This window comes from Cornus florida, unplaced genomic scaffold, assembly GCF_030987335.1.
Source record: "Cornus florida cultivar Cherokee Brave unplaced genomic scaffold, ASM3098733v1 CherokeeBrave_3.0.0_Hap2_Chr06, whole genome shotgun sequence".
Taxonomy (NCBI): Eukaryota; Viridiplantae; Streptophyta; class Magnoliopsida; order Cornales; family Cornaceae; genus Cornus; species Cornus florida.
The window spans coordinates 82,579,464-82,607,436 of NW_026775576.1; the positions used below are offsets into that span (position 1 = coordinate 82,579,464).

Sequence of the window (27,973 nt, forward strand, 5' to 3'; positions counted from 1 at the left end):
CCTGAGGGAGGAGATGAAGATGAAAATTCATCCATGTCTTAAACTTCTCTCTCTGCACACACACACACACACATATATATATATAGATTCCTATGCCAAAATAACCTTAGGTGCTAAATTCGACCATGGTGCATATATAACTTACACATATAGTAGTATGTGTGTGTGCACACTTTTTTTATCAAGGACTTTTTACTCTAAATGGCTGAGGAGATACCACTAAATTAAGATCCTTTTATAGTATTTCACAAATATAAATGGAAAAAAATATGGGAGGTTATTGAATGAAAAAACCTTTAATAAATACACACAATCAGAAACTTTTGCAGTAAATTTTTAGATACCAAGACTGCTTTTGAATTTAAATATATTAATTACTTTACTTTATAGTATCGAGCACTCTTATGAATTGCAGCAATTGCTCCTTCAATGAAATCTTGTAATATCTACTTTTTATTATAAAATAATCAATTTTTATATCTATGCACCAAGGTAACATTGGCGTTCTTAGCATCCAAAATTCCAATTTAATTTCTTTTTTTTGTACGGCTTTTGAATAATTAAAAATGAATATGCACAATCAACTCTCCTAGCATCCAAAATTCCAATTTAATTTTCTTTTTTTGTACGACATGTGAATAATTAAAAATGAATATGCACAATAAACTCTCTTGTAATTAATAAACATGGATATATGGAAATCGCGAAGTTGTTTATTGACAGAACTAATGTCAGAGATTTCCTTTAACTATGATTGGCTAAATCTTCAATTAGTTCCTAATAGAGAAAATAGTATACATATGAAAAAATATTAGTTGCTAGAAGTCTCTAAAACCCTAATGTAGTCTTTGACAAAATAAGTTTCCTTGAAAAATTCACATGAAACAGGTAATATATCCCCCTGGAACTTTAATTTTAAGCATGCACTCTGTTTACATCATACCTTTTGAATATTATATATATTATATAGCAAGTAATTCCTACTTCAAAGGTAAACAAATGGTTATATACTAATAGGAATCAATTAATCCAACCATTGATATTTCACTGTGAGAACGCACATGCACTTTCCGTGCATCTTTTCTTCTTTGTGAACTGAAACGTTTGTTGACAAAAAGAAAAAGAAAGAAAAAATGTCATTCCATTTATATCAGAATAATTGATTTTGAGTCCAGAAGTAATAATTTGAGCTCAAATACAGCTCCAGCTCAAAAGAAGTAAAATCGAAGTTTAAGTTCATAAACAGTGTCACCATAAACAAATTATTCTTCACCACAACAATTGAAGTTTCGGTCTATAAGTTTTCTTAAATTAAAACTACGAGTGACAATGGCGCAACAAACTAGTTTCAAGACCAAATATGTCATTTCAAACAAAATGAAAAAACAGGTTTCCTCCTTTCACCGGGAAGAACACAAGCTACTCCACTTCAGCCAGGTAATCATCAATTTCAGCTGGCGTTAGTACTCTGCAACAAAACAGGTATGTCAAAATCCACAATCTCCTTGAACAAGCTCAATACAAGCAAAACCAAGCACTTAATGGAAAATAGGGGGGACTTGCCTGAATTTTTTGTCAGTGCTAATTATGCCAATCTCGATGTTTTTGCCAGATATCTGTCCTTCAAATCTGGGACACACAAAGCAGAAGGTTATTTGGCAACCATTCTATACGATAGAACGAAAGAAATCTAAATTCTCAAGATAAGTTGTGTGAAGTTGTGCCCCGAATTTTGTTCCGGCCCGGTTTGCAGTGACCGACCCGGTTTTCTCTTGCAGGTCGTGGACCCAGTTCTAGAACTCTCTTGTAGCCCATTATATAAGGGTGTCTAGGGTTTGGGGTGTGTTATGAAAGAACACTGATAGGCGCAAATTATAGTGTGTTAAGGGTTTAGGAATTGAAACTTGTAATTTCGCATAGTAAAACCTTTCACCGTGGTCCGTGGACACAGGCTTTACGCTGAACCACGTAAATCTTTGTGTTCTTGTGTGTGGGGTGTTTATTTTTCTTGTCATGGTTCTGAATTGTGTTCTTGGTTTGTAGTTTTTGTCGCGACAAGTTGGCATGTCGTGCATGCATGGAAGTGAGTATAAAAGAGAATGAGGTAGAACATATGGGGAGTTTTAGCTCATTTTATCAGGGCTGATCAAAGAGAATTAACCCATAAGTACACCTTGACACATCATGACCAATTGAAAAGTTAAATGCATACCCTTCCTTCAGAGTCAAGATTGCTGTATGGATAGCATCCTCAAGTTCCATATCATCAGTGTACCTACAAGGAACATTCAAATTAAATCTAGTCATGAATGGGAAATCAGAATATAAAATGGAAAATTAACAGGGAGGAACATGCTGCAGAACACAAGCCTTTATGATTAGAAAACAGAAAAAGAGCAGAATCAACAAATAGTTCTATTTAATCCATGAATACATTATTATCTTCACCAATTTAAAAGTAAAATATATACTGTTCAACTCTGCAAATTTTAGTTCAGTAATCTCTACAATACAAAAGAGTTGCTTTCATCTGATCTAACACATCTACCTAAGAGTCTCAGCAATAAATAAAATAATGACAATAAAAATATATATATTTTTTCCAAAGTGATGATAAGCATCCCTGTGAAGTTGTTTTCTGCTAGAACTTGTCAACTTCAAGTTATAAAAATATTATCTTTTGTTTTTCTTTAAAAAAAAAAAAAAGACCAAAAAAAAGAGAGGAGTTATATGGAGGATTGATGAACTTACAAATTAAGTTTGATATAGTACAACTGATTTTTTGTTATAAAGCATAAACTTGCAGATCATGCCAAGTTCACTATTGTAGGAGCAATCATGGAGATAATAATTCCTCTCATAATTGTTGGCTACAGATAAAAGAACTCATGCTAAAAGCTTAAGCAACAATGACTATTATGACAAGATCAAAATTTTTGCCAAGAATAATAGAGCTGGAGAACCCCCCACAATACACAAAAAACAGGCCAACAGTCACGGAATGTTTGTTCATCTTTTATGAACTGAAATCAATAGATGAGACAGCAGAGAGAGTTTCTATAGAAATTCAAAGGTTACTAAATTAACTCACCTCTTCTCAAGAAATGTTTTTGCATTAGACACATTCTTCCCCATTGCTGAGGCTTTCCAAGAGAAGTATGAACCCGATGGATCCACCTACAGCGTAAAAATGAGCTTGTAAGAAACACATTAACTACATTGACTAGTAAGGGATACGATATGTTACTACCACATCACAAGTTCCATATGACATTTAATATGAACCTGAAAAAATGAGAGCGCCTGAGCAAACTAAAGCACATTTAAGCAACATGTGTTATGCAGATATAAGTTATCAGTGCATATCTAACAAATTTAAAAATTCATGTTTAACTACTTTACACAGTTCCTAAACGGCCTATCTAAAGCCAAGTACCGTTTACACAAACAGAAAGACTAACTGCATAATGAAAAGGGACATTGTGAAACAGAATAACAGCAACCATAAGCGAAGGATAAAATAGGAAAACGTTTCAGTAGCTGACAGCATTCTGATATATATATATATATGCACACATATTAGAACGTGACACGATGAAGGCATCCTCTGAAATTTTGGTTTTACTGAGACAAAAATAATAATAATAATAATAAAAAATAAAAATCATAATTCAACCAAAGCAAAAGGGAATACTGATCTCTTTCCTGGGATCATGAACCTAGATTGAGAGGAATGACAAACTGACTGTGTATATCCCAAATCTAAATAGAAGGAAGGTGAACAAATTGAACTTAAATAGGATTCCTGAAATCAGAAGCAACAGGCGCTGAAAATGGAAGCTTAATACCATATGAGGACCTAGATGACATACCTGATATAGTTGGGGACCCTTGTCATCGAACCCAGCAACCAGCAGCGAAACACCAAAAGGCCTTACACCACTAACAGACAAAAAGAAGAATTAATCATAACAAATATAACCATCTGCCCATAAACCATGATAAAAAAATCAACAAAGTCAATTCAGATCTAGAAAGGAAGTTCAATTTAACCTTGAAAGGTCAATTACTAAATTTAGCTTTGTTTAGTACTAAAAAAAATTCAACATTTAATTTGTCTTTGGTGTTTTCCATCCAACTTATGAAGTCCTGTAATTGGGATGGTCAGAGTGACATGTTGTTTTAAATTTTCAAGGAGCACCAAGTTACCTCTTCAACTCTCTTTCTCCCCCGCCCCACCGACAGAGAGTACTCAAACGCACAAGTGGGCTTGAATCCTCCACCTACTCTATGGGGAGGTGGACGACATACAACTCAAGCCAAGGCTTTTGGTGGTACCTCTTTAACTCTTGTTACATTTAGTGAATTCTTCAAAATTAATTTTCTTTTCTTTTGGACAAGCAGAGGTTGCTTATCAGACATTTTAACTGGCCAATTCAACAATGAAGAGTTATGCTGAGATCATAGTATAACCATAGGCCTTATTTCCTACAACCAGCAGCATAAAATTTGTGCAAAGGATGAGCTCCCAATGCTCTTCTGGGTACTTCTAGGAGACTAACGAAAATCATCACGAGGGATTATGAGAAGGTAAATCAACAGGACTTGCCGTGACTCCACTGGTAAAATATACCTTGATATTTCTAAGCAATATTAAGTTGCTTCCAGCAATTCTGTGAATCCTTGGGTATGAAAACACAGCTCACATGTTACAATTCTGAGGATTTTATCAGCAGAACTCAACAATCATGTCAACAGACTTCCACCCCCTCGGCCAACACACCCCCAGAGAGAGAGAGAGAGAGAGAGAGAGAGAGAGAGAGAGATTAAAACATAAAATAAGTTTCACCAAGAGCAAAAATAAATAAAATAAAAATACGAACACAGAAGGTGCTTAAAATTTATAGTAAAAAAAGAATATCAGAGTAATTCCGAATGGATAAAGGGGAAACCAAATTGGAACTACTATTTACCCAGACTGAGTGAATTCCTGCATAACAGCAGCAGTTTCCCTCACAAGTTGTGTGACGGGGATTGGTTCCTACAAATTACCATCATTAGACATTGCTTTGCAAGTTACCGTGGCTGTAAAGGCATCATGATTTAAAAGAACACATATTGTAATCCAAGAACATATTATGTCATGATTTCATGAAATGAATTGGCAGCAAAAAGGGAGGAAAATTTACCAAAACATGAATTTGTACATAAAATTACTCAAAAGGCATGAACTCAAAAGCCAAATTATATATAATGACAGAATCAAATTTATATTGATCAATATCAAAATAATATGGATCTGCATTACTACAAAATATATTTGTCCATTTGAGAATCCACAAGAAGAAAACCACGTTTGAGCTGTCATTGCAGAATTTCAAAGCCTCAATTTTACAAAGTCGGCAAATAAACAAGATCTAGAACATGAAGTTGGTTGAATATTAGCACTGCCATACTTATCAAATATATATATATATATATACATATATATTTGCACTGCCATCTAGAAGAATTGTCAACCAAATACACACATTCTTATTTAAAAAAAGAAAAAAGTATCGAACATGACCAGAGAATGAGAACCAATTAAGGCCATGCCCTTTTCCAGCAGCCAATAAGCATTACAAAATAATGTATGGCCTCTATTTGACTTGGGGAATTATTAAGGGGGAGAAAGTAAATATATCTTGCAAGATTATGACAATGATATAGAGAGAGAATGGCAAATGATATAGGTAGTCAGAGCTATGGAACATGAAATTGTAATATTTCCCAATCACAAGTTTCAAAACATACATAACAATAAGAAAAGAGACGAGCAGATTTACAAAGAGCCAACTGGAGATGACACATCTATATAGTCCATCCCAAGTAGTATTTTTTCTGTTCTTTTCTTCCTTTTTAAGGTTAAAAGTTGAAATAATCAACAGAGCAGGAGCCTATAACAATCTATTTGTAAGTTGGATAAGTTGAGACTAAAGTTTGATGAGCCGAGAGAGTAGTGTGCTTGTGTTGAATGCGAATAGATGACCAAATATTAGCTTTTGATAGAGGAGAAAGTCTAAACTAACAAAATATTTACCATGGATAATAATATTGACAATTATCATAGTATGATGATGCAGGAATCAACAAAAGACTCATACTCCATAAGTAATCAGGCATCTACAAGCAAAATTCTTACCATCATACCATGAAGAACCTTAAAAGAACAATGTGAAATTTTGATCAAGACCAGCTTGGTGAATTTAAAACGTGACATCAAATGGCCATGATAGTGATAACATTGACAAGTTTTACTTATCTCAGCTAAGGAAAACTACACTATTTTTTATACATAATTCTCCTTCAGTCTAATTGAACAGGGGCCACTCAATTATGTTAAATCATTCGGGATGGCCGATTCAAAGTTTCCCAAGCATGTAAACTAAAAGTTTTTAGTAATGTTATTTAATAATTATTTTTTGTCACAACAAAGAAAGTAACGAGCAAGAAAGACTTTTCACTTCATATGCATGCGGCATTCATGTCATGAGAACTTCATTTTTCATTTTCTTGTCCAATTGGTATTCAAAGATATTTCCAGGGACAAGAAACATTTGCAGTATTTAAGTATAATGAAATTCAACAGATGTAAAAATAAAAAAATAGAATATTGGCAATGAGAACAATTAAATGATGCAAAGTTAGGCAAATTGTACCTTGTATAATCGATGATATTGTTCTGCCTGCTTCCTACTTTTTCGAACCAGAACACGAGAATCAGGTCCCATTCCGCTGCACAATAGAGGACTGTTTAACTAGAAGAAATGCATATGGATGGGAAACCAAAAAAAGATAAAAGATAAAAGATAAAAGATAAAAAAGAAGGAAAATATTTTAAAAAGTCAGAGCGGCATGACACTTATATCAAGTATCTCAGACCTCAATGACATTTGATCCCATGTAATATATCTATGAAAGCAAATACCAAGGACCCAAAAGCTAGACAATCTCCAATATTGAGTCTTAACACAGAAAATAAAAAGGATCATTCTTCTGTAAGTGAGTTTCAAGAGAACTATAAGCTAGAATATTGTATAAATTGAGGTAATAAAATATAAATGTTGAAACCTGTATACGACTCCAATATTTGGGGTCAATATTTGAATTTTTTGCACCTGCAATAAAAAAAATCCAGGCATCATAACCAGCTCCTGTTATTCGATTTGATATAGAAGAAACATTAAAAAAAGATGGTTGAAAGCAAACAACTGCAAATTTTTTACAAAATTTGTTTAACCTGCATGACAATGGGCGTGAAAAATTGAAACAACAGCATGCGTATAGTAAGAAATCTAAAAAAATGAAAATAAAAATAACAATTAAAAGAATTAATATCTAACAACCGTAACTCACTGGTTTATTCACTCTTTTTACTATGGAATAACTTACTTAACACAAACAGCCAGGGATTTAGATGCATTATTTGTTGATAGACATATTACTCAAACATGTTGGGGTCATCCAGACTGACAACAAAGGCCATACACCACTTCTTTACTAAATATTTAAAAATAACAAAAAAACTTAGCATGCAGCAGATTTATTTGCTATTAATAAGTAATACAATTGCACCAATTTCCAAAATAAGGGGGAAAATAAGGAAGAAAGCCCCTTTAAGACCATGTATTGCAAGAAGGATAATTTTTTAAAAAAATTAATTGAATGAAAATAATAAATCAATTGTCGGCTTTTGAGTTTCTCACATAATCATTATTGTTTGAAAATAATGCTTGAAAATGATATGATACCTTGGTTTAGAGGAGGTGCAGCTGGTGCCTCCTAAAAATTATACCTTGGTCTAGATTCTGGAGGTGGTGCATCCTCATAAATGTGGATGAACCTTACTAAAAGATCCTAAAATTTATCATCATTCAAGTTTGCCACCTTTTGATCTCTATAGGCATATTCTTTTATTATACAAACCTGAATCACAAACAGGGTTTTTGATTTCCTTTTTTTTTTTTCCCCTTCCAGTAAAAATTTGACTCTGAGGGTAAATTGGCCTCATATATTATCTAAAGGTGGTGTCTCCTAATCGTAAAGGCATTATTCCTAAACATTCACTTTCACAATCCAAATTAGGACCTCTAACATACAGGTATTAAGAATAGACAAGTCAACCATGCATGCCAATGAATCAGCCAGAAAAACAGAAGAGAAGGTTTTTTGGACGTATCAATCTAATGCTAATTACATGAATTGACAAGTAGATACAACATTGACAAGACAGCTAAAGCAGTCATAACAACCAAACTTTCCTTCACACCATTGCAAGACTATCATTACTGCAGTCTATACATGAACAGGAGCATAGATAGAGAATTCATAATATGAGTATCGCCAAAATGCGAATGTTGAGATGGTATGTGCTTATACAAGAAAAGATAAAAGTAGAATGTACATTCATGAAATGGTTGAAGTAGCATCTGTGAAGATAAAATGAGAGAAAAGCAATTAAGATGGCTTGACCATGTGGAACAAAGACAATTAACTACATCAACAAGACTGGGGTCACGGCCTTAGATGGAGTGGAATAGAAAAAAAAATCCATGTAGACGGTTTCAAAAAGTGGGAAAATACTTTGTTGAGTTGAATTGATAATTTGGCTATGATGAGGATGCTGAATTCTTCCCTTCAAAAGGCATGCTAATAAACTATCCAAGAGCGACATACCAAGACATAAACCAGTCATCATTGTAGAGGCTCAAATATAATTAACAAAAGATTACCTACACTCAAACAAAAAACCTATGTGCCAGATTTAGAAACCTAAAGACGCAGCCAAAATATATACTCACAGATGCTTCATCAACCAAGATTGATGGTAGTTTCTTCTCTGTCGCTATAACAACACCATTAGCAGCTGCAACCACCATATAGACGTGTAAGCAATACTAATAACAGTAAACAATAACAATAGTCATTACAACAACAGTGGCATAACTTAATATATCATCAGCTATGTTTTTTTTTTTTTTTTCCCTTTCGGTACGTATAATAATGCTTTGCACAATTAAATTTACCGTCCCTGTTTTGGTAACATATCCCTTGTCAAGTGTCAAGGAAACAAGAATGAAGCAACATACTTCAACATCAGTTCTCGCTGCTTTTAACATTTTTATAAAGATGAATAATATAAATATGCATTAAAGATGTACAGAGATAATAAGTTTCAGAGCACCTTTAATTCCTAAAGATGTTTGACCAGATCCAACAGCTGTTAAGGCATGTTCGATTTGTACAAGCTTCCCAGAAGGGCTGTGCCATAGCATATAATGATTAAGAAAAATCAGATAATCCAAAAGCCGTGACATAGAAACAACCACCAGAGGAATGCCCATAATTTTTTCGTCAATAAGAATGCAGTATCATATATAACAGTAAATCCATACCTGAAGGTAGTGAGAGAGAATGAGTACTGACTATCTCCCATGACGTACTTGATTAAACAGTAGATAAAATCCTGCAGAGTGAACAATTTAAAGCAGGGTTATACGAAATGGGCATCAACCATTCAGCCGAAAAAATAATTTAAAAAGGGCATCAACAATTGGGGGAAAATTTTCTAGTGTCCTGTTTATCATGATTTGACACCACCAATTCCTTTCTATAATTTTGCAAAGAGTAATTACTCTTTGATACGCATGATCATATTTCTTACAAATTACTCTACCAAATTTGAAATAAACACACATACGAACAAATACGAAGGCGTATAGTCACAGATCTCAAAACCCTCGTAAGATTTCAAATACCTATAAAGACACAAGAAAACAACTCGATGATGTTCACAAACATATCACATTCTTGAAAAATAAACGCAAATACTGATCATCAAAATCATAATCTTCTATTTTCTTTCCTAATCCCTACTTGTTTGTCTCATAAATCATAAATATCTACTAATTTCAAAAATAAATAAATATATAAATAAATTACCTGATTCCCTTGTCAATGTTCCCTTGAGAGTGTGTGTGGGAGAGAGAGAGAGAGAAATTTATACTATTTGATGCGTTTCTTGTTGGAGAAGAAGGTTTAATCGACTTTTAGATTTGCAGAATGGGACTAAACTCATGTTGTCTTGGTTCACTAAACGGGTCGGGTTCGAATCCTGGACTCAAAAAAAAATTGAGGCTAAACAATGCTTGAATGAAAAATAATAATGATTTTTTTTAATGAAAAATGCTGAATAAAGGGCAAGAAAATAAAAAATAAAATAAAAAAATTTCAAAACTAAAACAATTAAATGTGTTACATGGTTTAATTTTAATGTGCTACACCACACAATTTATCTAAGTATTATTAATATTGAAAAATATACTTACACCAAATAAACACAATTTATCTATGCATTAATATTGAAAAATATATTAAAATAAGTTATAGCATGTCTAGAAAAAATGTTTATAACCATGTCACATAATTTTTTTTTTAAATCAATTAGACAATTTGTCATCACATAAATAATAATTTAAAGTTGTAACAAAATATTATTTTTAATAAGAATGATGCAGGAATCTTTTTTTTTTTCCCTCCAAATTCTTTCTCTTCTCTCAATTCAAATACAAATCACAAAATCTTTTCTTTTCTTTTCCTTGCAAATCCCTCTAAATCATTTCATCTAAACGGACCGAATGTTTTTCGTAGATTGCATTAAGGAGTTTAGAACAACTAATCCAGCACCAGTTGGCGCGAAGGAAGATGAAGGGGCGACCTCACTTACAAAAGATAGAGAATTAGTTCTATATAATCTCCGTTGTTAGGAGTTGTCAGACTATTAATCCTTCGTTCTTCTTCTTGTTCTCCACCGCTTCGAAATCCCTATCTATTTGTTTGGTTTCTGAGAAAAAAGGTGGGAGAAATTTTTTTTTTTTTTTTTTTCAAATATTAGACTTAATTGTTTGGTTTGCTCTTTTCTAAAGCCCCGGAATTGAAGCTAAGATGCATAAGAAATTGAACCTATGCCTGGTTCAGTTTAGGTTCAATTTTCTGACAACATAAAATTAGAACTGGTTCTCTGTTTATTTAGGTCTAAATATCATAAAAGTACACAAAAATCTTGTGAAAACTATTTAATGAAAATATCTGTTTGGTTCAATTTCAGTTTTATGAAACTTGTATAAAAATCTGTTTTCTGAAAATTCGTAAAAAATAAAAAATAAAATTGTCTTTTATATGATTTTTTTTTTTTTTTGTTATCTGTTCTAACTTCTTTTTTAAGAACTTCTTTCTGAAAAAATTGCAGAGAACTGCCTTAATAATTCTCTGAAAATAACTATTTTTATAAACTGAATCAAACATGTCCCTCTCTTCTTTTATGTTTTTTCTCACAAAGTTCAGTTACCATATTTTGGTGATCTTGAAACCAAATTTTTCTATACTTTTCATACCTTTCTCACCAAACAAACATAGTTTACCCCTAAGGTTACTAATTCATACTATATTTACTTTGTTTTGTTTTCCAGACTATGAACAACTGAACTGAACTCAACTTGATTCTACAAAATAAAAATCATTTGTCAGGCTTAGTTCAGTAAGGATTGTTTCCAATAGACTAGATAATCATAGTCAAGTATTGAAAAATTTGGTTTCAAGATCACCAAAATATGGTAACTGAACTTTGTGAGAAAAAACATAAAAGAAGAGAGGGACATGTTTAGTTCAGTTTATAGAAATAGTTGTTTTCAGAGAATCATTAAGGCAGTTTTCTGCAGTTTTTTTCGGAAAGAAGTTCTTAAAAAAGAAGTCAAAACAGATAACCAAAAAAAAAAAAAATCATATAAAAGACTTTTTTTTTTTTTTTTACTGAATTTTCAGAAAACAGATTTTTATACAAGTTTCATAAAACTGTTGTCAGATAAAATTGAACCAAGCAGATATTTTCATTAAATAGTTTTCACAAGATTTTTGTGCACTTTTTAATTTATCAGTTCTGATTTTCTGTTGTCAGAAAACTGAACCAGGCATAGGTTCAATTTCTTATGCATCTTAGCTTCAATTTCGGGGCTTTAGAAAAGAGCAAACCAAACAATTAAGTCTAATATTTGAAAAAAAAAATAAAAAATCTCCCACCTTTTTTCTTAGAAACCAAACAGATAGATAGGGATTTCGAAGTGGTGGAGAACAAGAAGAAGAACGAAGGATTGATAGTATGGCAACTCCTAACAACGGAGATTATGTAGAACTGATTCTCTATCTTTTGTAAGTGAGGTCGTCCATTCCTCTTTCTCCGTGCCTCTTGGTGCTGGATTAGTTGTTTTAAACTCCTTGATGCAACCTACGAAAAACATTCGGTCCGTTTGGATGGAATGATTTAGAGGGATTTGCAAGGGAAAAAAAAAACAGATTTTGTGATTTGTATTTGAATTGAGAGAAAAGAAAGAATTTGGATAAAAGAAAAAAAAAGATTCCTGCATCATTCTTATAAAAAATCATATTTTGTTACGACTTTAAATTATTATTTATGTGATGACAAATTGTCTAATTGATTTAATAAAAAATTCCGTGACATTATAAACATTTTTTCTAGACATACTATAACTTATTTTAATATATTTTTCAATATTAATGCATAGATAAATTGTGCTTATTTGGTGTAAGTATATTTTTTAATATTAATAATACATAGATAAATTGTGTTTATTTGGTGTAGCACATTAAAATTAAACCATGTAACACATTTAATTGTTTTAGTTTTGAATTTATTTATTAATTTTCTTGCCCTTTATTCAGCAATTTTCATTAAAAAAAATCATTATTATTTTTCATTCAAGCATTGTTTAGCCTCAAATTTTATTTCGAGTCCAGGATTCGAACCCGACCCGTTTAGTGAACCAATACAACATGAGTTTAGTACCATACTGCAAATATAAAAGTCGATTAAACCTCCTTCTCCAACAAGAAACGCATCAAATAGTATAACTTCTCTCTCTCTCCCACACACACACACTCTCAAGGGAACATTGACAAGGGAATCAGGTATTTATTTATTTATTTTTTTGAAATTAGTAGATATTTAATATTTATAAGACAAACAAGTAGGGATTAGGAAAGAAAATAGAAGATTTATGATTTTGATGATCAGTATTTGCGTTTATTTCTCAAGAATGTGAAAATAACTATTTTTTATAAACTGAATCAAACATGTTCCTCTCTTCTTTTATGTTTTAATTTCTATAAATGGTACTGTTGAGAATGAAGACCCATCTATTGCTGAGAATGAAAGCATTATGGATCTTCATAAGCTATGCTTCAAGTAGCTCTCACTGATAACTGAAAGGGTAGTGTAATCTGTTCAGGACATGGATTAGAAATTAGTGGCATTGGCATTGAATACAATGGTAACACCATGAAAAGGATTATCCCAAGAATAGTTTGGATATGGATGTGCTTGTTGAAAACTAAGTTTTTGGTTTTAGTATTTCAATTTGATACTTTTATAGGAAAAAAATATTTCCATATGATATCAGTCAAATTTTTTTTTTTTATTTTAAAAAACTTAATTTGATGTCCTTTATTTTTTTGGGTAGATATTGAAAAGGATGGCAGAGGACGCAGAAGAGGTCAAGTCATTTAAAGATCTGGGAGTATGTGAGCAATTGGTGGAGGCCTGTGATACCTTGGGCTGGAAAAACCCATCCAAGATACAGGCTGAAGCTATTCCTCATGCATTGGAAGGTCTGTTCTCTTTATATCTTCATCTTATACAATGATATTTCTTATTTATATTTTGTTTTTTACAAGAAATCTCTTTTTTAGTATATTTCGTTTTTTACTGGAAATCTCCTTTTTAGTATATTTCTAGTATCTTAATGATAACTATGTTCTTTTTCAAGTCATCCACTGTATATCTATTGGATTCATATCCATAATTTATGGGGCATTTTTCCTTCTCAGTACATGCTTGACATGCTGGTTCTATTCTAAGGATTTGTTTGATTTAGGAAAGGACCTGATAGGACTTGCACAGACGGGTTCTGGTAAAACTGGAGCTTTTGCACTCCCTATACTCCAAGCCCTTTTAGAAACTCCACAAGTGTTCTTTGCATGTGTGATCTCTCCAACGCGGTTTGTCATCTGATTTGTTGGTTTGATTTTGAGAAGAAAATTAGTTTTTGTACATCTTTTCTTATAATTGGATTTTATCTAGATTTTGATATGCTTTATATCATTCATTGTTTCCCCCCTTATTCTAGAGAACTTGCTATTCAGATCGCTGAACAATTTGAAGCTTTAGGATCTGGCATTGGTGTAAAATGTGCAGTGGTGAGTTTTCTGTAAACGAATTAGACAATATATAAACACGTGTGTGGATATATACTCAAAGTCACAGTGTTTCCGATGTCAGATTTCACTTATTCTTGCGATGAAATGCTATGGTATTTGTTGCATGTTATGTTAATATAGGTTGTCATCTTAAGTTGAAAAGTCAATTTATTGTTTTGTCCTCTTTGAAACATTAGGCCTTGAGCACTCTCAAGTGTAGTAGTTAACACAATTGCCTATTAGATTAGACAATATATAAACATATGTGTGTGGATATATACTTAAAGTCACAGTATTTCTGATGTTAGATTTCACTTATTCTTGTGATGAAATGCTATGGTATTTGTTGCATGTTATGTTAATTTAGGTTGTCACCTTAAGTTGAAAAGTCAATTTGTTGTTTTGTCCTCTTTGAAACATTAGGCCTTGAGCACTCTTCAGTGTAGTAGTTAACACAATTGCCTATTAGATTAGATTGCTTTTTGCTAAAGGTAGTGAATTTTTTTTCATATTACAAGGGAAATCCTGGAGTTATCCTTTACCATCACTTCTATCTTCACATGGTTTGCAAAAGGAAGGTCTTAAACAGGTCCAAGTTGTGAAGAAACATTAGATTTATTTTCTATGATTAAGTGATAGGAATGAGATGAATTGTAATATACAGCAGTAGACTCAAATTAATTGTTTCATACACTCTTTTGCACTGGTTTGGAACTACAATCTATGGAGTAAATGCTGAAAAGGAGCCATTTATATGCACAATTTCTTGCAAAAGCAAGGTGCACCTTGTTGATAAAATCCTTTTATATCTAATATATATTTGGCAACTTCTGCAAGGATCTCTTGCTGTATGAAACTCCTTTCAGAGATTAGAGAAAACATCAAAGAGATGAAGATGGATTTGCCCATGTACCAGGACTACCTAATGGGCATAGTATTTATGAAGAAGCCTGGCTTGATTATTGATTTTTGTCTTCTGACGGTTGGAAATTGGTAGCTGCTTCACTTGAGTTACAAATTTCGATAGTAAATATGTGAGTGTGGATAGACTTGCATGAAATTCTGGTTTACCAAACCTTGAATCCTTCATAAAGTTTCTGTGTTGCTGTCTACTAGCGTGGGTCACATGTTACTCCTGCAGGCTGCAACTAAGTGCAATTGTTTTCTTTGTTGTTTATTTCTTTGGGGACATCTTTTCTGAGGTGGTGTTCAGTGCTGGAAAATGATCAAACCAACATTTTATCTGTGAGCACTTGCAAATTGCTGACTTCAGAAGCTCGCCTTTCCCAATAGATGCCGAGCTGTGACAACTGACGACCAAATTGTTCAATTGCAATTTCTTATTGGAGAATGTTTATATTTTGTCAAACAAAATTCTTGATTAAGGAATGCTTTCCTGCTAATAATGGACACTGAGTGCAATGTGTGCATGATATCGGTTTGTTTGAGGTAGGAATCAGTGCAGCTAGTTATTAGTATTATTTTTTTTTCTGATAACCAACTTCAGACAATTAATTACTTTAGCAAGATGGGAAACGAGAGGCTGCTGAAAGTATAAGAATGGGGTTGGGGGTGTGGGGCAGCAATTTGAATCAATTAAATGCCTTATATATTTGGTTGTTATTATTATATGATGCTACTGTTGAAGTATAATGTGTACCAGAGTGATGCTTCTGTTGAAGTATATTGTGTACCAGAGTTTTTCTTGTTCTTTCTTTTACTTCTTCTTCTTCTTCTTCTTTTTATTTTTTAACTATCTGTTTTTCACTGATCAAACCTTGTCAATAAGTGATTCTACAAATTATTTGCAGCTTGTTGGAGGGATAGACCATGTGCAACAGGAGATTGCCCTAGGAAAACGACCACACATTGTTGTAAGTGTTCTCTAATTTTTCTTTCAAATTATGGGTAGTTGGATCCACATGAATTTTGTCTTCTTTCATAGTGGACTGCAGCTACTTCTACCTGATACTGTACATGATGGCAAACATCTTATACTATCGCTACTTTTTTCTTTTTCATTTTCTTTTTTACAAATTCCAACTATATTGGGATAATGCTGTTAATAATATCTTGAATTCAAGTAGACCATGCTGCTTATTGTTAATTTTTTTTTTAAATGGGGCGATATAGTTTCCGTAATAGATGACCTTTATCCTTGCGAAGGATGAACATCAACCCTAGAAAAGAGAAAATGGCGTGAGAGGGCATAATCTCGTGTTTTGAAATTTATTAAATAATATCTTGAATTCAACTAGACCATGCTTCTTATTGTTATTTTTTTATTTTTAAATGGGACGATATAGTTTCCATAATAGATGACCTCTATCCTTGTGAAGGATGAACATCAACTCAAGAAAAGAGAAAATGGAACAAGAGGACATAATCTTGTGTTTTGAAATTTATTACAATGTACAAGGAACTGCTCTTTAGTGAGAGCCAAAAATAATGATGTTTGGGAAGTATATCAAGAAAACCAAAAGTAAAAAACTACTGGAAACCACCCTATTCTGTAAAATGGGAGTACTAAAACAGCAATCTTGAGAAGAAATCACATGATGACAAAGCTCTCTCTATGAAAGTTGACTACGTAGCACATGCAAACTGGTTTTCCGGTAACTTTTGTAGGCCGCAACATTTGAAAAGATTTTGGAAGTATTTTTCATCCATATGACTATGTTAGGTTGATAGGATTTTGTTAGCACACTTGTTCAAAACTTGAAGTGTGTGTTAGCTTTTGATTAGGTTTTTTGAAAGCAAACTGGTTTTAGGGTTACTTTCGTAGGCCACAACATTTGAAAACATTTTGGAAGTATTTTCCATCCATATTGACTATTGGCAGATTTGTTCAAAACTTGAAGTATATGTTATTTTATAGCTTTTGATTAGTTTTTTGAAAGTTAGTTTAGTTAGTTGAGTTACCTCTGTTAAAGGAAAAAAGTGGAGTCTAAAGCATCACTCAAGGGCAAAAAGCTAATTACAACTCTCAATTATGCATTCACCAATTTAGGGTTTTATGTGTATTCGTATCATTAAATGCATTAAGATTTATTAATTACATGTTTTGATTTTTAAAAATCCTTTTTAGAATGCATAAAAGTGTTTTGGTAGTTTCTATTTTTGAAATTATATTATAATTGGGACAAGACATTTTTTGATAAATCAATTGAAGGACATTGGACATGCATTAAATGAATTCACCAATATAGGGTTTTATGTGTATTCATATCATTAAATGCTTTAAGATATTTTAATTACATGTTTGATTTTTAAAAATCCTTTTTAGAATGCATAAAAGTGTTTTGGTAGTTTCTATTTTTGACATTATATTATAATTGGGACAAGACATTTTTTGATGGATCAATTGAAGGACATTGGACATGTTTCCATCGATCAAAATTTTTCTCGACTGAGCAGACCTTGCGTATATTAGTTTCCAAATTAAACTTAAACACTTGCAACCCTAATCCTATTGGGCTTCTAAACTCTATATAAAGACAATTTGCATTCAAAATATCTAAATATACACCAAGCATCTCTAATCAAACCAAGAATTTGAGTGCAATAGAGTTATCTTTGTTTTGCATTTGTTATCATCATATATCTAGATGGTGAGTGTGTATTGTTGATTACCATAATCCAAGTGCTGGAAGGAGTAATCAACAACGGGAGTATCTTCATGAAGATTGAACGTTACTAGTCACGGATTTCATTGTGCTAAAGGAGAAGCGGATTGCGTGACGAGCGACTCCATTGACTGGCAGCAGCAAAGATTGGTTTGGTCATCTGGCATGGCGAACCTAGTTGTTTACTTTTTCTAAATAACGGGTTTGATTTGGCTACATTAGATCCAGGGTTTTTTTCCTATGAGATTTTTCACATAAATATCGTGTGTTCACGTGTGTTTGATTTACTTTATTTACTTGCTTCATATCTGTGATCATGAACATGCTCTCTAGTAATTGGAAGTTCAAATTACAGTTAATAGTAGTTCGATTTTTAATTCGTGTTAAAGTTAGTTATTGTTATGTAAGATCTATTCATCCCTCTTTGGGTCTAGATTGGCTTTGCATATATCGGAGGCTAGGATAACGATCCATAATTTCTTCAGACTTAAATTATACTTAGGTTTCACCATCTTTGGAAAATCCAGAACCCTTTCATATAAACCTTTTATTCTGGTATTTGAAATCTTAAATAAAATGATTTAGGTGAATCCACATAGTTTGGTGAGCTGGCTGATGCCAATAATTCTAAAAGTAGACTTCTTAGGTTTATGAGTTATTTCATTGTACACATGGTTTATGGGTTTTCATTCATCTGTGGGATTTAGTCTTCTTAAAATGGGTTAAAATCCTTGTGTGACTCCAGAAAATGTTTAGGTCAAAAGTCCTATACATGAGCTATGCCCTATTTTGAAGGTTATGGAACAAAACAGAAGTGGATCTGACGGGGTATTGAGTTTGCCTATAATCTCCTTGATCTTTAATATTACAAAAAGTTCTTGACAATATTGAAGCAGTGTCATTGCTCAGCAGGAGCTGACCAATCCAAGGTTAGCGTTTGTTTGCGTGTCACCGCTGATAGATCTCAGGAAAGCTTTATTTATCTCTGTTCATGTAAATGTATATTTGTGAGTTTGTCAGTAACTTGTAAAATATGACAAAGCTGTTTTAGTTTGTATACATAATGGATTTTGTTGTACTAGTTTATTTTGGTTGACTTTCAGTTGTTTATTTTTTATTTTCATTTTGCTTTGTTGCTTCATTTTAGGTGGCAACTCCTGGTCGCCTCGTGGATCACCTGTCCAATACTAAAGGTTTCTCTCTTCGCATGCTAAAATACTTGGTAAGATTTTCTCATATGTTGATGTGAGTTTTTTTTTAGTGTTTCTCTCTCTTTTTAATATTTTGTCCAATGCAGGATATTCATAATCTCTGCTATGTGAACTGTAGTTGATATTTAGAGTCAATCTTAAAGTTGCAGTATATTTGTCACTGGCTTATGAGCCAATGGGTCAACTCAAATGCAACCTATTGGTTGCCTATTAGGAGATACACAATAAAATGGAACAACAATAGATACAATCTAAAAGAATAGTGAAAAAAATTAGAAACAATGAGAAATATATGGATTAAGATAAAAAGTACCATTTAACACATTTAAAATGTAAAATTTCCTACTTATCAAAAAAAAAATTGTAAAATTTCCTAAAAGATTAACATAGGGGCTACCACAGTAAGTCTACTGTAATACCTTTTTAAATGAGTTTACCTTGATCTACAAGAAGTAAAAATGACTCAACAATGTATCATCAATTTTTATACATAATCAAATTCAGAACACTCGTGGAGAAAGGGTGAAGATATACCTTATATGGTAGAACAAAGAATAGAAAAGTGGACCTAATTTTTATGGTTGAACAAACTTTGCTGGAATTGCTATAAGGCCTTCACTACCTTTTGAATGGTTAAGTGCTCTTTCTTCTTTAGGGAAAGCTATTTCTTGAGATACCACTCCTAAGATTGGATAGATACCTATTGCTTCTTATAGCTCTCCTTTTTTTCTTCTCAAGAGACAGTAAGCCTCCTGTAGAACATCATTAAAAGGCATCAACCCAGAACAAGGCTGGATCAAATGTGATTTTCTCTAAACCCCAAAGCAAGTTATGATGAATTGGTGTTTTGATGTAGGAGAGTAGAGAGCAAAGTTTAGTCTTGGGTGCGTTGAGAATGAATGTGCAAGCATAAGAGAGCAGGAGAAAGAATGAGAGAAATGTTGGGTTGGTATTTGAGTTGCTAAATTACATCTTGGAATGTCTCACGAGATATCTTGGTGTGTCTTGAGTTATGTTGTGCTATGTGGCTGATCTGGCCCAGGCATCTCACGAGTCAACCAAGTATAATCAATTCTTATCTTGGATGTCAAAAAGTCTTCTTGTATTGAAAAGAGCGGGGAAATACTGAAATATGAAAGTTCTTGCTACATGTTTACATTGCATATGAAGTGAGCTGTTCTGCTCTGGGTTACGGGACCTGTGTATGCTTGGCAGGTACTAGATGAGGCAGATAGGTTGCTGAATGAAGATTTTGAGAAACCGATTGATGAAATTTTAAAAGTCATTCCTCGTGAGCGAAAGACATACTTATTTTCTGCTACTATGACAAAAAAGGTACATGTTTGAATATATTTTCATGTATTCAGAAGTTCATAAATCATTTTCCAACTGATTGTTCCATCATTTGTTTATTCACTTTTGTAAATTCAAGATTGCTTGACACTAGATGCCTTCACAAAAAGCAGCAGATAAATATTTTGATAAACTGTCTTTCTGTTTTCCAATTCAATAGTTCTCACTGTGTCGGACATCAATTAAAAAATTAGTAATGGATTTATAACTATTTTTACTCAGTACTTTCTAAATGATGAGGCATCCTGCTTCCGAAAAAAACATCAAAAAGTTTGAATAATCAAGTTTTAGGGAAACTTGTTTCTGAAATTGTATTATATTCACAGAGTGAATGATAGTATGTATAACAATTATTCCTGTCACCTTTTACTCTTACCATATTTCTTATTTGAGCTTGAGTTTAGCACTAGCATACCTGATCAAATAGGTTGGCCACATTAGCTGCCACCTCCGACAGCGGGAAGAAGCAGTGGAGTGCCTCAGGAAGCATTTCACATTTCAGATGATCCAACATGTTTACTGGTTCTACTTTTTGCATCCATCCTTCAGTAAATCATATAATTGTCCACCAGAAAAATACATGGGATATAAGAAGGATGTCACAGATTTGCAGTGGAAATAAGAGTTTGACACGAATGCACAGGGAAAATGAAAAAAAATGTGAAAATTTTTTTTTGTCGTGCATTTCTGCATCAATAATTGAGCTGATGCTATTGTAACTTTTGATTCCAAAGAAACAGTAAAGATACCTTATTCAGTATTCATGTTTTAGTGCCCTTCTTAGATAAACTAGTATTTTAATTCAAGGTATGGGTAAATTGCTGACAAGAAGAAAATGGTAGTACAGGGCTAAATGCTTGACCAAATTGCATTCCCATTAATGCAGGTGCGGAAGCTCCAGAGGGCCTGTTTGAGGAATCCTGTGAAGGTATGATAAATAGAACTTACTAACACTTCTTTTTTTCTTCTTTTTTATTTGCGAATCTGTAACTAATGCCAATTTATTTGTGCTTTCAGATTGAGGCTGCATCTAAATATTCGACCGTTGATACACTGAAGCAGCAGTTGTGCTTTATGCCTGCTAAACACAAGGTTTCCTTCTTCCATGGCATCGCAATACTCTTTTAACATTTTAGCAAGAGTCTAATTTTAAATGCCTAGTAATGTGGCTGGTTATTGGTGCCAGTAACCCAAAATTTGAAATGAAACTTTAATGGTTATGAGTGTCTGTTATGGGATACTTTATTAAGTACAAAATTTCAATGGGGCATTACTCAAAGTTAAGGTGCTTATTTTGAGGCAGTTCAAGAAAGTTGGGCTACAGGATGCAAAAAATAAGCACACATCAATTGGTTTTGATCATGAGGATTTACTTTATTTAGTTCATCTCCCGAGCTGCTTTGTCATGCCATCATCAAATACCTCACTTTACATTATTATTTGAAACTTAGATAAAAAGTGATTGTGGATAGAGATGAGATTATTACCTATGAGACAACAGAAGATAATGGTCAGCATATATGATTTTATTTAAAAAATGAAAGATTAAAGAATTAACAACAAAGTGAAGAGATAATTAGAAAAAGTACTTAAATTATCTACATCTTCTAGGTAAACTGCAATGCATTCTGGTCGTTGGTGGCTCTTGATTATTTCATTATCTTCAAATATCTCTAAGGAACCTTAACACATCTCAACTACCAACTCAACCAAGTCTTTTCATGGTCATTTGGGATCGTAAGTTCCATTTTGCCATCGTGCTTAGTTACATAATTTTAGTCAAAATACATGCTGCACGCCTTTCCTAACTTTCTCAACCCATGTTAATTTTGTTCAGCCCCTCATATTACACTATCCTCAATTTGATACATTTCACTCTCCCTTTAATTATTTGTTGTGCATGTCCAAACCATCGTAGTCGATTTTCTATCATTTTATCTCCACTTGATATCAATTCTCAGTTTATAAATGTGTTTACTTCTAATTTTAAGCTTCCTGTCTTTTCATATGTATCCATCTCAAAATTATGTTTTGACCAGTCTTTTTTGTGAACATTTCTTAGTTGATCGAATTTTGGTCCATGAACACAATTTGTCTTATAGCTATTTTTTTGAATTTTGTTTTCAACTACATGGGTATATAATGATCACATAGTGTACTAGAATTATTCCTCCACTTAATTCATAATACTAATTGTGTGAACAAACATATCTCCAATCTCGTTCTCCTTATATATAATCAAGCATAGGTAACGAAAATATTCACAATACAGTAGAAGTTTGAAAGGTATTCACATAAAGTAATACTTCCAAAAAATTATTGGATAAATTAAATTAGATTAATGTTCCAACTGGATGTTTGAATTGCCAGTTTACACAAATAAAACTATTCATTAAAAAAATATAAAGAATAATTTGCATATGGTGATCAGAACCCCCTGTATGGTGGATAAGGTCACTTTGGTTTTCTGCTGCCCGGCCTCCCCCCCACCCCCACAATAAACAAACAAACAAACAAACAAAATAAGCATGCTGCAGGAAAAAAGTAAGCCTCAAGACATGAGTGTTTAAAAAATAGATATGATTTAATTCTGAAACTGCATGAGATCTAAAGGATCTGGCTTTTGTCTCAAGGTGTAATTACATGCCACTTTCCTGAAGGGAATATGTGTGTGTGTGTGTGTGTTACAATCCTTTAAATTTTTACCTTCCATGTATTCTTGTAACTGGTAGAGTAGTAGGTAGGTTCGGGTCCCAAGCATGCGTCTTAAATAAAGAGTTGAAGCAATTTTGCTTTCCATGCCCTCCAATGGACGTGACATCATCCAATGGAGGCATGGCCCATTCTCCTTCAAATATGCATTGGATAATTGGAGAACTCACCACACCGAGGTCCAGTGGTTCAAGCTTTACTGGTCTTCTTGCAGGCCTTGAGCTTCGGTTACAACCTGTTTACTGTTTAGCTATTCAGAACAAACTCCACTGTTTTGAAAATTTTAAGAAAAAAGGTTTTCATTTAGCCTCAATATGTCGTAACTGTTGGGAGGCATCAGTTTCACTTGATCATATTCTTGTCACCTGCTCACGTGCAAGAATGGTTTGGAATTGGTTTGCTGATCTGCTGGGTTGGGATATTCCTCACTGTACTAGTTTGTTTCAACTGCAACATTGGTTCATTGTTCAGAACTTTAAACACAGGCCTTAAAAACTGGTTTTCTCTACAGTTCTCTGGCATCTATGGACAGAAAGGAATATGAGGCTGCATCAAAACAAAACAAACTCGGCAGATGACATTGCTAGAAGCTGCTGGTGGGAGATCATGGATCTCTCAAACCTGCAGCTCCTTGATATCTTTTAATTTTGCTGTTTTGAAATAGTGTTGTTGGTCTTTATTGATTAATTATTGTTGACCTGTTGCTGCTTGGGATTGTTTGTGGCCCTTTATGTCTTCAAGGGTATCCCTTGTTCTGTATCTTGTACTCTACTGTCTTTTATCAATAAAATCCATCATCTTACCCAGGAAATAAAAAATAAAAAATTTGCGTTCATGATGGATATCACCGTTGTGTGGTGTGTTTCTTTAGTGCTAAATTCATATCTTTCATTGGCTACAGGATTGTTATCTTGTATACATACTGACTGAAATGTCTGGAAGCACGTCAATGGTTTTCACTCGGACATGCGATTCAACTCGCGATTTGGCTCTAATGCTTCGAAACCTTGGTTTAAGGGCCATCCCAATTAGCGGTCGAATGACCCAGGTATATATTTGTATTTTATGATAGATTTGGCCAAGAACAACTGCATTTTTCCTTTACACACTTAATTTTTATTTAGTTATTTTAGTAACTCTTTGCTATTATCCCTAATTCATCCTAATGAGTCCATGAAAAATGTGTTGCAGGCCAAGAGGCTTGGAGCTTTAAACAAGTTCAAGGCAGGAGAGTGCAATATTCTTATCTGCACCGATGTTGCCAGTAGAGGACTTGATATTTCATCTGTGGATATGGTCATCAATTATGATATTCCAACGAACTCAAAGGTTGACGTTTTTTCCGTTGTTTTGTCAATATGCATGTTTTGATATGTAATTTTAGCCCAAACCCTTTGCTCCTTTTCTTGAGTCTTCACAAGTATCCCTTCCGCAGTTTCGGTTTCAAGCTTTAGTCCTGCTTTTGTTTGTGATTTTTTCTGTTTTTTAACCTTTTTCAGTTTAACAACAATAAAAAGATCTAGAGACCACCTCTTAAACAATTAAACATACCTGGTAACATTTGTGTGGGATTTACAATGGGGACTCTAACATCTATGACATTGCGAACTGTATTGTTTCGATGTGGAGACCTAATACCAAATCCCCTGATGCATTTGTTTTCAGACTGTCTCACTGCCTGTATCTATTTTATTTGGAGGGAGAGAAACAGACGCCACTGATCATCAGGCTCTGTTCGAATATTGATTTATAGTAGTGTACGTAATCGCCTTCTGGCTTCTAAACTCAGGGACAATAAGGCCTCTAGAACTATCACAGCAGCTTGGAGCCTTCCAAGCTGTGTCTTCCTTGAGCCCTAGCTGTGTGTGTGTTTTCTGGCCGTTGCACATCCAACTGTTCTCCATAGTTGTTGATGCAACGGTTGGTTGTTGGCTAGCTTTTGGCTGGGTCTTGTTTGTTTTTGTTGCTGTTTGGTTTTTGCCTTTGCGCTTTTTTTGGGCTTTGGCCCTCACTTTGTACAGTTTCCCTTTTCCTTTTTTATGAATGATGGATTTACCGGGAAATAAAGTGGCTTTTCAATCATATTATTTAACCAGATTGTATCGTGCTTAAATGATCTATTTATTATACATCACAGGCATTGATAATATTTCAACTGACACCTGGATTGTATCTCTCATATCTGATTTATTTAGATTATAAACTCTCTCTCTCTCTCTCTCTCTCTCTCGCTCGCTTTGCTCCATTATATATATATATATATATATATATATATATATATATATATTCTGAATATTCCTACATTCTTAATTTTGTCACTATCATAACCTCCTCTCTCTTTATCTCTCTCTCTCTGTGCCTGCTTTTGGCAATAATAAACATCACTAAAAATCAATGTTTACTTATCTTAGTTTTACCTCGTACAACAACTTTATGAAGAGAATTTAGTAATTCTTGCTTAATATGACTCACCTTAATTTGTCTATCCATGTAATGGTCTATAGGATTATATACATCGAGTTGGAAGAACTGCTCGGGCAGGACGGTCTGGGGTTGCAATCTCTTTGGTGAATCAGTATGAGGTGGAGTGGTATAAGCTGATAGAGCACCTTATTGGTAGGCAACTCTTGCTATACTAGGGTGTTAATACAGTGGAAGTGTTCCTAAGATGAACATTTTATTTGTATTTCAGGTAAAATGCTACCTGTTTTTCCGAGTCAAAAAGAAGAAGTGCTGCTACTACAGGAACGGGTAAAGGAGGCCAGTAAAATATCCCATATGGTATTAATTTTTTACTTTCCATTGTTATATTAAATATCCTTGTTTAAATTTTTTTCCAAACAAAAGCAAGAGTTTTTGTTCTAGCAAATATGGATTTTACAAATCAATGTCCTTGTTTATATGCATAGGGGTTAGTGGTAAATTTCACTTGCTAATATACTGATCCAGCCTTTCAAATTGATGAACTCGTATGGACACCACGGACTTTGCAGTTCAGTAATGTCCTCTGTTGGGTTGGCAACTAAATAGTGCTAATCATGATTTCTATTGACATCCATCATAATGTCATTTTGAACTGTTATTGCATTAGAACTGGCTGTACTTTACAGCAATATAATACTAGAAACAGAACATCTCTGAAGCATCAAGTCCTTGGAATAGGCATTAGTGGTTTACTGCTTTACAAATTCAATATTGAAAAATTGTTTCATAACAATTAGATCATCTATTGTAAGAATTAGATCATCTATTGTAAGCACTATTATAACATATGATTGCAACCATTTTAAACTTGAGACATGTTGACTATTTGAGAACCTATGTCTCTGGTAGGTAATGCACATTCTTATGTATTAATAATATTGCAATTTAATTCATGATGCAAAGATAATGTTTGTGACAAAAGCATATCTTTCCATAGGGTCTCCGGTGGGTCATGCACATTTTTATGTATTAATAATATTGCAATTTAATTCATGATGCAAATATAATGTTTGTGACAAAAGCATATCTTTCATGGAAATCCCCTGATGCTGCACAAATGTGCATGAGTTCTTGATTTGACATGGGATTCCTTGTGCACCAGCCATCCCTACCTTCAAATGTCCTCTAATGACTAATGAGCGTAGAAAGAACAGGAAGAAAGTGGAAAAGATCTAAGAATGGATTAAATTTTCTAACGTTACATTCTCTTTCATGGCACAGTTCTGTTCTTTTCTAGCTTTCTAAGAGATTTTTTTTTTTCATCTGGAAACACGGATATGGTGCATCTTCAACTCATTTTTTCGAACGAATATGTTACTAGAACTTGGGCTTGAACTTCCTTTACTCGTGGGGAAATGTAATATGCTATTGTTGCTTATACAGTTCTAAACTATGAAATATTGTTGGGATGAAAATAAATTAGAATGTGTGAAGAAGCTATTGAAGGAATCCTCTGGAGCTTTTTGGCCTTAATAGTGGAGAAATTATTACATTGTCCAGGACCATGTGGTCCCGGCCAATAACAAGTTGCCACGCAATCAAAAAGTTGAATAAAGCTGACACATTTGATTGTGTGGCAGCTTGTTATTTGACAGGACCACATGGTCCCACAGACCATGTAGTAATTTATCTCAAGAGTGTGTGGACGTGTTGCGGAAAGTAGAAAAACCATTTGTCCCTTCTCTTGGCTCACTAGCATGTCTCTGTTCATTTTGGAATTTAAGGGGATTAACCCTACACAAGTTTCATTTATTCATCATCGTCGTCATCCTTGGCTTAATCCCATATGAAGGGGTCACTCTCTCCAATCTTTCCTATCACATGCCAGTTCTTCTAACCATATTTTAACTCTCTTACTTTCTATTACAAAAGTTTCATTCATGACTGTTTTAATACCCTTTATCCCTTGCTAATGTTTCCTTTAATTTATGCTTTATTTCTCGTTGTTTCTGTTAAACCTCTGTAGACAACTAAAGAAACCAGAGGCAAGAATAAAAGAAACTGGCGAGGAGATGATGGCGATGAAGAAATTGACAGATATTCAGCTAAGAATGGGAAGTTCTCGAAGAAGGCAGATAAAAGATGGTTGAACAGATCCTTTGCTCAAAATTTTGTTTAATTTTTCTAGGAGTTCGGCATTGCATTCATTTTTAGATATGTTTTTTATGGCAAGGGAAACTACTTTCAGAACATCGTATGGTGATTTTGGTTATGATACATATTTTATACCATCTACTCCAAAAGCTTTTTTTTTTTTTTTGGCAAGGCAAGAAATAC

General features: G+C 33.5%; 2 protein-coding genes across 3 annotated transcripts; one reads left to right on the forward strand and one right to left on the reverse strand.

The window, feature by feature from the left end:
- Positions 1 to 1,121: 1,121 nt before the first annotated feature.
- LOC132312370 (proteasome subunit alpha type-2-B) lies at positions 1,122 to 10,107 on the reverse strand. Of its 2 annotated transcripts, XM_059810712.1 has the most exons (13): positions 9,985 to 10,092; positions 9,743 to 9,800; positions 9,438 to 9,508; positions 9,227 to 9,303; positions 8,844 to 8,908; positions 7,114 to 7,160; positions 6,702 to 6,777; positions 4,974 to 5,041; positions 3,873 to 3,942; positions 3,092 to 3,177; positions 2,213 to 2,275; positions 1,564 to 1,629; positions 1,122 to 1,468 (listed from the first exon to the last, which is right to left on the reverse strand). In XM_059810712.1, exons 3-13 carry the CDS (start codon positions 9,476 to 9,478, stop codon positions 1,420 to 1,422), a joined length of 708 nt encoding a protein of 235 aa, XP_059666695.1. In that variant the 5' UTR covers positions 9,479 to 9,508; positions 9,743 to 9,800; positions 9,985 to 10,092; the 3' UTR covers positions 1,122 to 1,419. The 2 variants fall into 2 exon arrangements, with proteins under 2 accessions (XP_059666695.1, XP_059666694.1); XM_059810711.1 differs by lacking the exon at positions 9,743 to 9,800 and having other exon boundaries at positions 9,985 to 10,107.
- Positions 10,108 to 12,945: 2,838 nt separating this feature from the next.
- Positions 12,946 to 27,939, forward strand: LOC132312371 (DEAD-box ATP-dependent RNA helicase 10-like). The gene is made up of 14 exons (XM_059810713.1): positions 12,946 to 13,023; positions 13,575 to 13,722; positions 13,989 to 14,112; positions 14,241 to 14,310; positions 16,122 to 16,184; positions 19,084 to 19,158; positions 20,363 to 20,482; positions 21,387 to 21,428; positions 21,518 to 21,592; positions 24,114 to 24,260; positions 24,404 to 24,541; positions 25,717 to 25,828; positions 25,905 to 25,993; positions 27,663 to 27,939. Exons 2-14 carry the CDS (start codon positions 13,587 to 13,589, stop codon positions 27,813 to 27,815), a joined length of 1,344 nt encoding a protein of 447 aa, XP_059666696.1. The 5' UTR covers positions 12,946 to 13,023; positions 13,575 to 13,586; the 3' UTR covers positions 27,816 to 27,939.
- The last annotated feature ends 34 nt before the right edge of the window (positions 27,940 to 27,973 follow it).

Coding starts and splice junctions, on each gene's coding strand:
- LOC132312370 (XM_059810711.1), bottom strand. CDS start 9,478: ATGGGAGATAGTCAGTACTCATTCTCTCTCACTACCTTCAG. Junction 8,909..9,226: donor AACATCTTTAGGAATTAAAG/GTGCTCTGAAAC, acceptor TGGTGGTTGCAG/CTGCTAATGGTGTTGTTATA. Junction 5,042..6,701: donor AATATCATCGATTATACAAG/GTACAATTTGCC, acceptor GGTAATTTGTAG/GAACCAATCCCCGTCACACA.
- LOC132312371 (XM_059810713.1), top strand. CDS start 13,587: ATGGCAGAGGACGCAGAAGAGGTCAAGTCATTTAAAGATCTGGGAGTA. Junction 13,723..13,988: donor TATTCCTCATGCATTGGAAG/GTCTGTTCTCTT, acceptor TGTTTGATTTAG/GAAAGGACCTGATAGGACTT. Junction 25,994..27,662: donor CCAGTAAAATATCCCATATG/GTATTAATTTTT, acceptor AAACCTCTGTAG/ACAACTAAAGAAACCAGAGG.